The sequence below is a fragment of the Schistocerca piceifrons genome, chromosome 5 (assembly GCF_021461385.2).
Source record: "Schistocerca piceifrons isolate TAMUIC-IGC-003096 chromosome 5, iqSchPice1.1, whole genome shotgun sequence".
NCBI classification, from domain to species: domain Eukaryota; kingdom Metazoa; phylum Arthropoda; class Insecta; order Orthoptera; family Acrididae; genus Schistocerca; species Schistocerca piceifrons.
Genome location: NC_060142.1, coordinates 345,791,752 through 345,804,852, shown reverse-complemented (window position 1 = coordinate 345,804,852; position 13,101 = coordinate 345,791,752). Strand labels below are relative to the sequence as shown.

At 44.1% G+C, this 13,101-nt stretch overlaps 1 protein-coding gene across 6 annotated transcripts in view; it reads right to left on the bottom strand.

Moving 5' to 3' along the window:
- The window catches only part of LOC124798130 (hemicentin-2-like), a 1,906,233-nt gene that overhangs the window by 545,034 nt on the left and 1,348,098 nt on the right, over positions 1–13,101 (bottom strand). For all 6 annotated transcript variants that reach the window (XM_047261391.1, XM_047261390.1, XM_047261394.1 and 3 more), the window contains one exon: positions 12,786–12,964. In XM_047261391.1, the coding sequence (XP_047117347.1) occupies positions 12,786–12,964 (179 nt within the window). The remainder of the gene's footprint in view (positions 1–12,785; positions 12,965–13,101) is intronic.

The window sequence follows — 13,101 nt, the reverse complement described above, 5'->3', positions numbered from 1 at the left end:
GGTAGTGTCACAGGCTCTCTGCTGTTCCTGATTTACACAAATGATCTAGGTGATAATCTGAGCAGCCCCCTTAGATATTTTGCAGATGACGCTGTAATTTAGCGTTTAGTTAAGTCATCAGACGATCAATTCCAATTACAAAATGATCTAGAGAGAATTTCTGTAGGGTGCGAAAAGTGGCAATTGACACTAAAGAAAGAAAAGTGCGAGGTCATCCACATGCATACTAAAAGAAATCCAATGAATTTTGGGTATACGATAAATCGCGCAAATCTAAGGGATTACAATTCGACTAAATACCTAGGAATTACAATTACAAGCAACTTATATTGGAAGACCACATAGATAATATTTTGGGGAAGGCGAAACAAAGACTGCGCTTTGCTGGCAGAACACTTAGAAAATACGAGTGTTAAAAACCAACTAAAGAGAGAGCCTACATTACACTTGTCCGCCCTCAGCTGGAATATTGCTGCGCGGTGTGGGATCCTTACTAGGTAGGATTGAAGGAGGACATCGATTAAGTGCAAAGAAGGGCAGCTCGTTTCGTGTTATCGCGCAATAGGTGTGCGAGTGTCACTGAAACAAAGGCGGTTTTCTTTGCGGCGAGATTTATTTACGAAATTTCAATCACCAACTTTCTTTTCCAAATGCGAAAATATTTTGTTGACACCCACCTACGTAGGGAGAAATTATCATCGTAATAAAATAAGAGAAATCAGAACTCGAACGGAAAGATTTACGTGTTCTTGTTTCTCACGCACCATTCTATAGTGGAATGGTAGAGGAGTGGTATGAAAATGGTTCGATGAACCTTCTGCCAGGCACTTGGTTGTGAATTGCGGAGTAACTATGTAGCGGTAGATGTAGTTAAGGAGCAAACTACTTTGTGATCATAGACGGAAAAAAAAGAAATTTATTTTGCACTTTCTCGTTGACTGTTCTATTTGCGACTATGTCGCAGCTTGTGAGGCTTTGCACAATATCTGCGATTTCAACAACGAATAAGGAATTCGGTTCTGAAAGCTGTGATTTTGACAGGCAACTTTAAAAGTGTTCGATACAATTCTCACTCAACCTCTTTTGTCCTATGCAGAGGTACAATGTCATTTACAATGCTAAACCATTCATTTTATAATGTCATGTCTTTTTATGGTTTCTCACCTCAGTCGATAAAAACGGAATCCTTATAGGAACAATTTGTTGTCCATCTGTCTGCCTGTGCGTCCGGTTGTTAAAAACCCTTTTTATCAAGAATGGGTAAACGAGTCAAGTTGACTTTTATGCCATTCATTAAGGCCTACAACCCTTGGCGATGTAAAAAATAAGAGCTTGTAAGTGAGTGCCATTAAGAGACACGGCCATTTACGTTACATATTTTGATTCTCATGCCAAGTACAGTACGTTGCAGCTTGTACGGCCTTGTCATTTGATGTTAGTAGGTCCTGTATCGTGCAAAGTTCCTCCAATTTCCTGCAGACTAGTAGGTGTTCGGGGTCTGGCAGTTCTCCACACTCACAGAGCTCGCCTGTACTGATATAGCCACGTTTCCTCAAGTTTACTCTGCATTGTGGTACATACTATCTTAATCTATTAAAGGCTTCCAGATCGTGTATGGAAGTTCTAAGCCGGCTGTAGGTTCTTCCCTAGAGCTAGTCCCTAGTCTTCTTGCTTCCGAGTTTCACCACAGTTTTTCTCGTCGTGCTTTAGACCGTAAAGTGGTTTGATAAGTTGTTTGTAAAACACTCTTCCTTTACTTAAGTCTTTTAGGTTGGGGGTAGTGTCCAAACATTGGATGCCTGGGATCTGCTTCTGGTTTTGTTTTTCGATTTCTGCAGCTGTTCTCCTTCTGATGTCTGGAGAGGCTACGTCCATAAGTTGGTACAACTGGTTTGTGGAATTTGCGCGGAGTAGCCTGCTATGATGCGTCCCTCATTCAATGATATATTTACTTGTCTTGCATGGGTGGATTTTTGCCGTACAGGTGCCTTGTTCTCCGCAGCGGAGAAATATAACGCTAGATCTGACTACGGAGGATTGCTGGGTTGTGCTTCCAATCTACTACTTGTAAGCTTGCAGATAATATTGTTCCTTGCATTCATTTTCATCTTTGTGTCCAAACAGTGATCCTTGAAGGTGAGAGCACGGTCGAGTTTGACTCCAAGATATTTCAAGATATTTTGCTGTGTCGCAATGAGAAAGGCGCTGTCCTCTCCAGGTTATGCTGAGTTTTCTTCTAGCCCCTGTAACGCAGGTGAAAAGCGCAGACCTGGGCTTTTGCTGGGTTTGGCTTGATGTCATTATCGTCATAGCTACGTTCTCAAGCACTGTAGCCAGTTTTATTTCCACCTCTTCAAATGTTTTGCCCTCAGCAGCAATGACTGTATCATTTGCGTATATGAAGGGGCGAGCGTCTGTACTAATCGGCTGGTAACTGGTGTATATATTGTACATCAGTGGGGCAGGAACGTTACCTACATGTTTTACGTTTTCTCTTTATCGTAATCTTAAAGATTTTGTTAAAGTAATGCCTTGGATACGATAAATAAATAAAATAATTTAGACTCTCGCAAACACCCTGATAAAAAGCTGTAGGGATCTTCTCGTTGATCTATAATCATCCTGCCGCTGTGGCCGAGCGGTTCTAGGCGCTTCAGTCCGGAACCGCGCTGCTGCCACGGCCGCAGGTTCGAATCCTGCCTCGGGCATGGATGTGTGTGATGTCATTATGTCAGTTAGGTTTATGCAGTTCTAGGTCTAGGGGGCTGATGACCTCAGATGTTAAGTTCCATAGTGCTCAGAGCCATTTGAACCATCTATAATCATGAAATTTGGCAAGAAACAAGGTCTCACAGGGAAAAAAACGAAAGTTATTAGTTTGTAATTATATCACGCGAAAAATTATTTCTTTGGTCATTTGTTATGTGCCTTGATACTTGAAATTAAAATAGTCTAGAAAGTGTTGGAATCCCTGGGAAGGTTATCTCGCGAGTATCAATGTCATTAGCGGGCAAAAATCGCCGATATTCTCTATTTCCGGAATGGACGAAATGTATATATAAGCCGGCCGGTGTAGCCGAGCGGTTCTAGGCGCTTCAGTCTGGAACCGCGTGACCGCTACGGTCGCAGGTTCGAACCCTGCCTCGGGCATGGATGTGTGTGATGTCCTTAGGTTAGTTAGATTTTAGTAGTTCTAAGTTCTAGGGGACTGCTGACCTCAGATGTCAAGTTCCATAGTGCTCAGAGTCATTTGATCCATTTTGTCTATATAAATAATTATGTCTGTACTGAACCCCCAGTACGCGAATCCTACTCGCACGTGGAAATTTTTTAATACCATATACTCTTTACTACATTTTTTTACTGTTTAGCAGTTTCACTGCACAAAGTATAGCATTCATCTAATTATTTATTGATGCGTGGCTACTGCCATGTAGTCCTCTCTTAAATCCAGCTAGGCATATTCTACATAACATACACAGTGAGAATCATGATATAAGAAGTGTTACGTTTAATCAGGATATACTGCATGTGCCTGGCGGTCTTGATCCGTGGAATTCAAGACAACAGATGATGACAGAGCGAGGTGGCGCAGTAGTTAGCACACTGGACTCGCATTCGGGAGGACGACGGTTAAATCCCGCGTCCGGCCATCCTGATTTAGGTTTTCCGTGATTTCCCTAAATTCCTCAAGTCAAATTCCGGGATGGTTCCTTTGAAAAGGCACGGCCGACTTCCTTCCCCTTCCGATTAGACCGATGACCTCGCTGTCTGGTCTCGCCCCCCCCCCCCTTCCCTTAACACAACCAACCAACCAACGGATGATGGGCGGTTGAACAACACTGCTGTTCGTATCGGTAATTTGACTCAAATGACAATTGACCACTTCTGGACACTTCATTAGGGCGCGCAACCACGGGTTCGATGCGCTTTACTAGTGCGATATGTGAGAGGGCCACATGGCGCGCACGCACGACCAGCCGTCCCTTTGTGTGGACTGCGTGCCGGGGAGGCCGGCCGGCCGCGGTCTGCTGGCCGTGCCATATCGAGCATCGCCCTCGCCGCCGGCTCCCCCTTCTCGTGTTGCAACCCGCGAAGCACAGCATAACAGGTAGCTTCAAAGGCCCCTCCGCCGCCGGTGGCCGGCGCTCCCATCGAGCAGGCGTGCGAGCGCCACGCTGGTGCCGGCGAGTTACGGCGAAAATAAAACGCTAAAAGGCGGCGGCCGCGGCGATACCGCCGCGCCACTAAAATATGCGTCACTCGGCAAACGTACGACCTCCGCGCGTGCCCACTCGCGCTGCATTCCGTTTTGCTCCTCCCTTTTTAAATTTTTTTTATTTTTTACTCCGGTGTTCCCTCTCCAAAAGACGCGGCTATGCTTTTGTCGTCCACAAATTTTATCATCGCGTTTTTTTAATTTCCCTGGCAACGGCTCTCGCCAGGAACAAAAGAATGGTAAGTCGCCGAGCCGGTATGACGCGAAATATTCCATCGATTCGTCGTCGAGCCGAGTTTTCGGGTACCGGCACCGCTCGACTAGCCCCCCCTCTTCCCACACGGCCATTACCCGTGTTTAAATAATTTATGTTCGGCTCTTGATAACCGGGCCGCGTGGTGATATTTGCATAACCTAATTATGTAGCGTTTGCGCTCGTTTAACTGCATTAAACGAGTGTACAGAGTATCGAGAGCTTCTGTCAGCAGAAGCGGAGGCGAGAGCCGACTGTTCGCTTGAAATATGCTTTATCGGTGACGGCGCGACAACTACCCCCCGTAGTCCGAATATAGACCACTCTGACGGACCGGAACCGTCGTCAGCGGTAATCTCACTTCCATGTTATGATTAATGTACTACAGAATTTAGTGTAATTTATGTCTAACGTAATAAAGCTATTACGCACAGTTTTCTATACGAAGAATATTTGCTGTTCTAGCACTATTTTTATAAATCCCACTGAACATAAATCTAAATAACTTACATAATAAATGACTAAAAATGCAAATAAACATTTACAGTTATATTGTTAGCTTTTTACTGTACACCTTTATTACCTGTGAGTTTTAAAAATACCAAATAGCCCATACGTAAACTGGTAAGGCGGCCGGTGTGGCCGTGCAGTTCTAGGGGCTTCAGTCTGGAACCACGTGACCGCTACGGTCGCAGGTTCGAATCCCGCCTTGCGCATGGATGTGTGTGATGTCCTTAGGTTAGTTAGGTTTAAGTAGTTCTAAGTTCTAGGGGACTGATGACCTCAGTTGTTAAGTCCCATAGAGCTCAGAGCCATTTGAACCATTTAAACTGGTAAGGTTATGAACAGCTATTCGTGGAGCCTAATCGCTAACGGATAAATGTAGATAGCTAGCTACGAGTACAACTGTCTTGTCTTCGACATCCAGTCGATCGAAAGATTTTTCTGTTTCACTTTTGTTAACTCTATCAATGCCTTATTACTGTGAAAATTGTCAAATCACGTCGTGGTTAGGAGGTCACGTTAAACTGTAGGTAACACTGCAATTTGCTAGATAAGTCAGTTCAAAGCTCAGAGACAAGTAAGGGTCATCAGCTTCAGTAAGAGGATGCCTACTGAAGCACTGTGGTGTACGAACAGATGTCAGAACATGACTGTTATATCCGTAGTAGATGTATCATTACATTAAGTTAACTGCACCTTCTCAGAGGCATAAGACATAGTGAACAAAGGCTTGTCTGTGTTAGAGGAGTATTTCATGAGGTGGAAGCTGCGGGATGGTTATAATTAAACTGTACGGGTTCCAAGTGCTGCAGTGGTGATTATATATATCGCAGGACGATGGAACATCATTGGTCTGTTCATTAATCGCTGCGCCTACGGAGTCTGCTAAAAAAAATAATAGCTCCATTTTCTGCCACCAGGTGAAGGTATGGCACTGTGATCAATCAGAAGATGGTGTTGGTCATGGAAAATGGAAGGAACGATTAAACACATAACAACGGTGGCTTTGGAACTTCTATTAAGACCTGTTCTCAAGAAATATCCTGCATCCATAACACGAAATGGCAGGCAGCTGCTCCCTGCATATTCGGTGTAATCAGGGCGATATGTCATCGAATGCTATCCTTCATATGACGGAGAGTCCTGATACATTACTGAAACACACAATATTTCAGATACCCCCACAACCAGAAGTCACGTGGATTTAGGTGGGGGGACCAGGAAGGTCACACATCTTGAGATGATGCAGCCGTTACTGCAGCTTCCACCGAGCAAGCGACATGTACCGCTACCCTATCTTGGATGAAAATTGTGGTGTTGACACAACTGTGTTCTTGCAAAGCTGGGATCGCTGTTGTGCAAGGATGTCCTCATAACGTGCAGATGTCATTGTAAACTTAACAGACCTGCGAGATGTCATATCCTCGAAGAAAAGCGGTCCGAGAATGAAAGAACTTCTGAACCCACGCTACATCATAGTGTCACATAAGAAGAGAACATAGCAAGTTCCTGCACAACATGTGGCGTAGCAGAAAAAGAATATTTCCCAGCAACATGTCATCCATTTCGATGACTTGAAAAAAAAGTAGGAAGGGCAAAGTCATGGCATTGTAACCTACCTATGGACTCCATTTCGTGCACATTCTGTATCCTGTAAGGATACCAGTATAAAATGTGCTGCATAATCTTTTGAACTGTTCACTAGGAGAGAGATAATTTCCATGGCACATCTCGAAAACGGGCTGCAGAATTTGAAGAATGTGGTCTGTGGTCGACTATAGCTTCTCTCTCTCTCTCTCTCTCTCTCTCTCTCTCTCTCTCTCTCTCTCTCTCTCTCCTCTATGTCTCGCTGTCTCGCTGTGTCTGTCTGTTGCACCAACTAATTCACCTGCTTCTTCAGATTTATTGATCATAGTTTACCCCATTTATTGATATGGGGCTTCTTTGCAGCTATTTTTGTCGTCGATATTCCCACAATGCTGCGCTGCTACTGCTGTCTTCTTGGTAAAACAAATTTACCAGTAATGCACTGTCTTTCTTTTTTGTAACCACTGTATCTCACACATTAAAATTCAACCTTCTCAATCCTTTACACCAACAGTCACTTCCGAAATAAATTAACACTAGTAGCAAAGTGATAAATAGCGTACTGACGTCAAAACTGTAACCATTTCATTACTCACGGCGCCATATTGTCGACTGGTGGCAGAAGGAGGAGCTACTACTTTTTACGTATACTCTGCGAGTGCACCGATTGACGAACGTATCTACGATGGTTCAGCGTCCTGCTATTCATACACCTCCCGCTGCAGTACTCGGAACACTGTCAGCTTAATTACAACCATCCAGTGTAACCAAATACATTGAAGACAGAAGTTGCAGCATTCCATCTTATCGAAGTACAATCCACAGATAGTATAAATGAACAGTATATTACAGAACAACAGCCCTGGCCTTACTTTTATGTATCAGCTGAGCACTGTTCAGTTATATGGCTCAATAGTTTCTCACGGATTTTCAGTTTCGGAAGGTCGTGAGCATTCTAATGCCAGACTTCTGACTATGCCTGTTCACTGCTCTCGGTGCTACGTAAGATCACTCCAACTGGCGCAAGAAGACAAGGTCTCGTTTAGTTATGCACAAGAATGCGGGAGACTCAGTCCTTCCCTTACATATTATAATCACATCAACCGAAATTATAAAGTGTGTAAACGAGTCAGCGATCATGTCTGATGCTTTATGATTTGATCGAACATGGTACACAATTCACAATGACCGTTTTCACCTTACTGCCCCCATCAGGTCTGTTACAAAACAGAAAAAATTAAAACAAAAATCACTTATGTGACAAAAGTAAGTACAGCAGATGGGGTTATTACTTAATAAACGTTATTCATCATTTGACTGAAGCACCTATGGTTGGGTTTCTACATCTACAAGCCACCCAACGGTGTGTGGCGGAAGGCACTTTACGTGTCCCTTTCCTGTTCCAGTCGTGTATGGCTCGCGGGAAGAACGACTGCCGGAAAGCCTCCGTGCGCGCTCGAATCTCTCTAATTTTACATTCGTGATCTCCTCTGGAGGTATAAGTAGGGGGAAGCAATATATTCGATACCTTATCCAGAACTGCACTCTCTCGAAACCTGGACAGCAAGCTACACATCGATGTAGAACGCCTCTCTTGCAGAGTCTGCCACTTGAGTTTGCTAAACATCTCCGTAATGCTATCACGCTTACTAAATAACCCTGTGACGAAGCGCGCCGCTCTTCTTTGGATCTTCTCTATCTCCTCTGTCAACCCGACCTGCTATGGATTTTACACTGATGAGCAATACTCAAGTATAGGACGAACGAGTGTTTTGTAAGCCACCTCCTTTGCTGATAGACTACATTTTCTAATGACCCTCCCAATGAATCTCACCCTGGCACCCGCCTTACCAACAATTAATTTTATATGATCATTCCACTTCAAATCGTTCCGCACGCATACTCCCGGATATTTTACAGAAGTAACTGCTACCAGTGTTTGTTCTGCAATCATATAATAAAGGATCCTCCTTTCTATGTATTCGCAATACATTACATTTGTCTATGTTAAGGGTCAGTTGCCACTCCATGCACCAAGTGCGTGTCCGCTGCAGATCTTCCTGCATTTCGCTGCAATTTTCTAATGCTGCAACTTCTCTGTGTACTACAGCATCATCCGCGAAAAGCCGCATGGAGCTTCCGACACTATCTATTAGGTCATTTATATATATTGTGAAAAGCAATGGTCCCATTACACTCCCCTGTGGTACGCCAGAGGTTACTTTAACGTCTATAGACGTCTCTCCATTCAGAACAACATGCTGTGTTCTGTTTGCTAAAAACTCTTCAATCCAGCCACACAGCTGGTCTGATATTCCGTAGGCTCTTACTTTGTTTATCAGACGACAGTGCGGAACTGTATCGAACGCCTTCCGGCAGTCAAGGAAAATGGCATCTACCTGGGAGCCTGTATCTAATATTTTCTGGGTCTCATGAACAAATAAAGCGAGTTGGGTCTCACACGATCGCTGTTTCCGGAATCCATGTTGATTCCCACAGAGTAGATTCTGGGTTTCCAGAAATGACATGATACGCGAGCAAAAACATGTTCTAAAATTGATCGATGTCAGAGATATAGGTCTACAGTTTTGCGCATAGTTTTCAGGCAAGATCCTTCGTTTCGTTCGATGCTGAGGTGCTATTCCAATACAGCTGGAGAGTCTCTGCAATGCTGTTCGAGTTTAGGGAAATATCAGGTGCACTGCGGCGTGAATGGAAATTTGGACTGAGGTGGGAGGCGTGTGAGGGTAGCCTGTGTGGCTGTATAAAGCCACCCTGCCATGTTGGTGTAGTGGTTGTCACACATTTCTAGTGAGCATGAGACCTGAGTTCGACTCCTAGCCTTAATAAAAAATTTTCAGTCATCGCTTCAGTCTGGATATATACAACACAGATTGAGTTTGATGCTTATTTCAATGTATTCAGGAAGCTTTTAGTCGAGAGTCCCTCGCTTTAGAGACCCGGCTTGCTGCCATGTGCAGTGGCCGCAGGCAGCCCGAAGACCAGACCTCCTTGCAGGAGCACCGCAACAGGGAAACCATAACACCGTACAGAGAAGCTGCGAAGCGGTGCCATCTGGTTTCCCCCTGAATGAACCATTGTACCTTATGTTTAAATAATTATTGATTCCTTAACCATCTGTCACAGAAGGTAGTGTTTTATTTGCTTCAATATGCTTCATGGTTTTCTACTAATTAATAGATCTTATATTAACTTTTACAGCTTTTATTCTTTTACAGTGTTGCGTAATTTACTTTTTCATGCTTGAATGTTTCTATTAACAGACTCTTCCTTACAATTTATACCTTTTTTTGGAACATACTAAATTTATTTTTATATATTGTGTTTCATTTCATGTTTCGTGGCGAGACATATATATTGCCTTACGGAATCCCTTTCATGAATAACCATTCACATTCTATTTTAAGACATTACATTCATCATCATGATCATTTATGTGCCCCAGGAGTAGAGACATCTACGGGCTTGAATGTCTATAGGACGACTCCAGAACATCACCTGGACTTCTCATATACCTGCGTACAGATTGTTTGACGTTAATAGTTGTATTAGAATACTTTTAGTGGTATGTGTGGCTATTAGCCGTGTTATATTCTTTGTGTGTTCCTAGAATTTCTGCATGTTTAGCTCTTATCTAGTTGAGCTTATTTTTGTCACACTAGCGTTTTTCTTTTCTATTTTGTAGTAGACCTGATTATCGCGGTAAGACGAAACCAGTTACTGTGCAATGTATAGCATATACGATCAAGATTGGCAGTAATGAATACAGCACAATCTTATTGAGCGACATGATCGATTTGTATCCTGTGGGTGTCAGGATAACTGATTGTTCTACCGCAGCAAGAATTCTTATGAGTCGACAATACAACTATCAATATCCCGGGCCGGCCAAGGTGGCCGAGCGGTTCTAGGCGCTTCAGTTCGGAACCGCGTGACTGCTGCGGTCGCAGGTTCGAATCCTGCCTTGGGCACGATGGATGTGTGTGATGCCCTTAGGTTAGTTAGGTTTAAGTAGTTCTAAGCTCTAGGGGACTGATGACCTCGGATGTTAAGTCCCATAGTGCTCAGAGTCATTTGAACCATTTTTTCAATAATCCGGGCTTCAGTAATTCTCGACTCATCTCTCTCAAACGAAATCGAAGCAGATGTGTAACAGTGAGAAGAGCTGCTCTCGCTACAGCTCGAGGACACTCTTGAAGTTACGATTACAGCGAGATGGTGCAGACGGTGCCACAAAGAAGACTTCGCTAAGGGAATCGATCCGAGTACCAGTACATTGATCGTTAAGTTTTTCAACTTTTTTATTTATCTGGTTGTTAATGCTTTCTTTGTACATTACAGTTAATGTAATTGTGATTGTCTGACAGCATCATAGGCTAAAGAAACAAATAATTTACTTTGAGTTCAACGTAAATTATTAACGTAAGTAGTTAGTACGTAATAATATCACAAGCACGATTCGAATCCCCATCCTTGAATTCTCTGAAGCTTCATTACATGTATTTCGGTACCACAGCAGATAAACTATGCAACAAATACAATGACAGGACGAGAAGGAAACGATTTAAGCTTCAAGAGTTAAGATGATACGTGATGATCTTTCAATGGCTGCAAAAACGAACCAACCTTACAAAGAACTTGGCAGCATGAGCACATCGTTAAGAAATTTCACCCTCTCTGGCCTAGATGCATGTACTAATATGACTTGGAAGGGTATCACAAAGCCGTTGTATCCTCTCCTGAGCCAAGTTGGCCAGCAACTATTTCAATTGGTCTGTGACATCCCAGATACTGGCACCTGGACGGAGTTAACGTCCGAGCACATCCTTTAGCATTTTCTGTTCATGAGATATGTGCACTCCTGGCCTCAGATTCACGCAGACAGTAAATAATGACACGCGCCATGCGCAGATGAGCGTTGTCCTGTTGAAAAATGGCACGATGATACACTCTCACGAGAGGTAATACGTGCGGACCGAGAATGTCCGTGACGTTGACTTACCGTTATGCCGTCAGAGTTCACTATAGAACTAACAGCCTTGACCAGAAGTGATACCCGATGGCTCCCAACACCATTACGCCAGAAGAAACGTAACTATGCTTCTCCCAAACATCGGAAGAATGGGACCTTTCCACGGGTAGGCGCCATATTTGCTGACAACGGTCATCCTGTGTTGTGAAGGACCACTATTCATTACTAATCGCAAAGCAATGCCATTTATCAGTAGTCCGTACATCCAGGTCACCGTACCACACCAAACGCTACTGTTTGTGTTGTTGTGTGATGGAAACCTACGAAAGGGACGGTAATTTCCTAGTTCGGCTGCTGCTGGTGTCCGACTAATGATGTGGGAAGACACTGAATGGTATCGGGAGTCCATTACTTTTTATCGTATGACAAGCACGGAAGTAAAAAGACGACATTGTGCTTAGTGCACAGTAAGACGCTCCTTCCCTGTGGGAGTCAGACATGGTCGTTCAAAACAATGCCGACAAGTATCCTTGCCCCACATTCCCGTCCAGGCAATTGTCACGTCAGAATACCTCACTAATCTGGATACTAATCAACACGTCGGCCTGATGGAGACCCACGATGACGGCGCTTTCAAACCCTGCCGCCTCTCACGAGTACATGGAATCTCCTTGTTCTTCTCAATGTTCACTTAAATTACGGCGCTGTTCACACTGTCATGTATGGTAACAACAGGAACACAAACAACACTACTACAATTTGCTGGTCGTTCTGCCTGTCACTAAGAATTACAACATTAATGATTTACATACGAGAACTAAGTTAAATTGACATCCTGCACTGAAGTCTAGGTGTGCTACTGCTTCTGTTATACAGTGTATTTACGAATTTACATTGAATTAAGTACGCTGAATTAAGTTCAGTAAACGAAAACGACATGTTAGTTTCGTTTGTGAACTGAGCAGACCATCCCAGACAGAATGTAGATCTTCCGCCAGTACAAATGGAGCAGACGTTAATGCTTTACAGAGGAAAACTAGTTTCTCGCACAGGTCATATAGCACGTTGGCAGTCTGGTGTGGCGCTGCACACAGCTCGGCAATGCTGGAGGCTAGCGTGCAGTCGCGAATATTGGGAACGTATACGTCACACCGGTGTGACGAAGTTGGCGCGTCGGTGGCGGGTGCCGCCGCTGTCGCTGGTCTACATGCTACTGGCTGTTTACTCACCGTGCGCTCGCCCAGGTTGCGCACGCGGCAGTGCAGGAAGGCGGTGCCGCCCAGCTGCACCGTCACGTTGCTGACGGTGTTGTTGTCGAACGTGGGCTCCGTCAGCCGCTGGAACTCCTCGAAGTTGGAGTACCACAGCTGCTGCCACTCAGAGTGCCGGTGTGGCATCTCTCGCCTCCCTGCAACACCAAAGCTCTCCGTCACCTGTGTCCAAAAGTGTTCAAAAAGTCTCTACGCGATGCCGTATGCTGTACAGTTTAATAGACACTTGCATTTCATTACTATGCCATTAAATAAATACTTTTGGCCAGCAAGT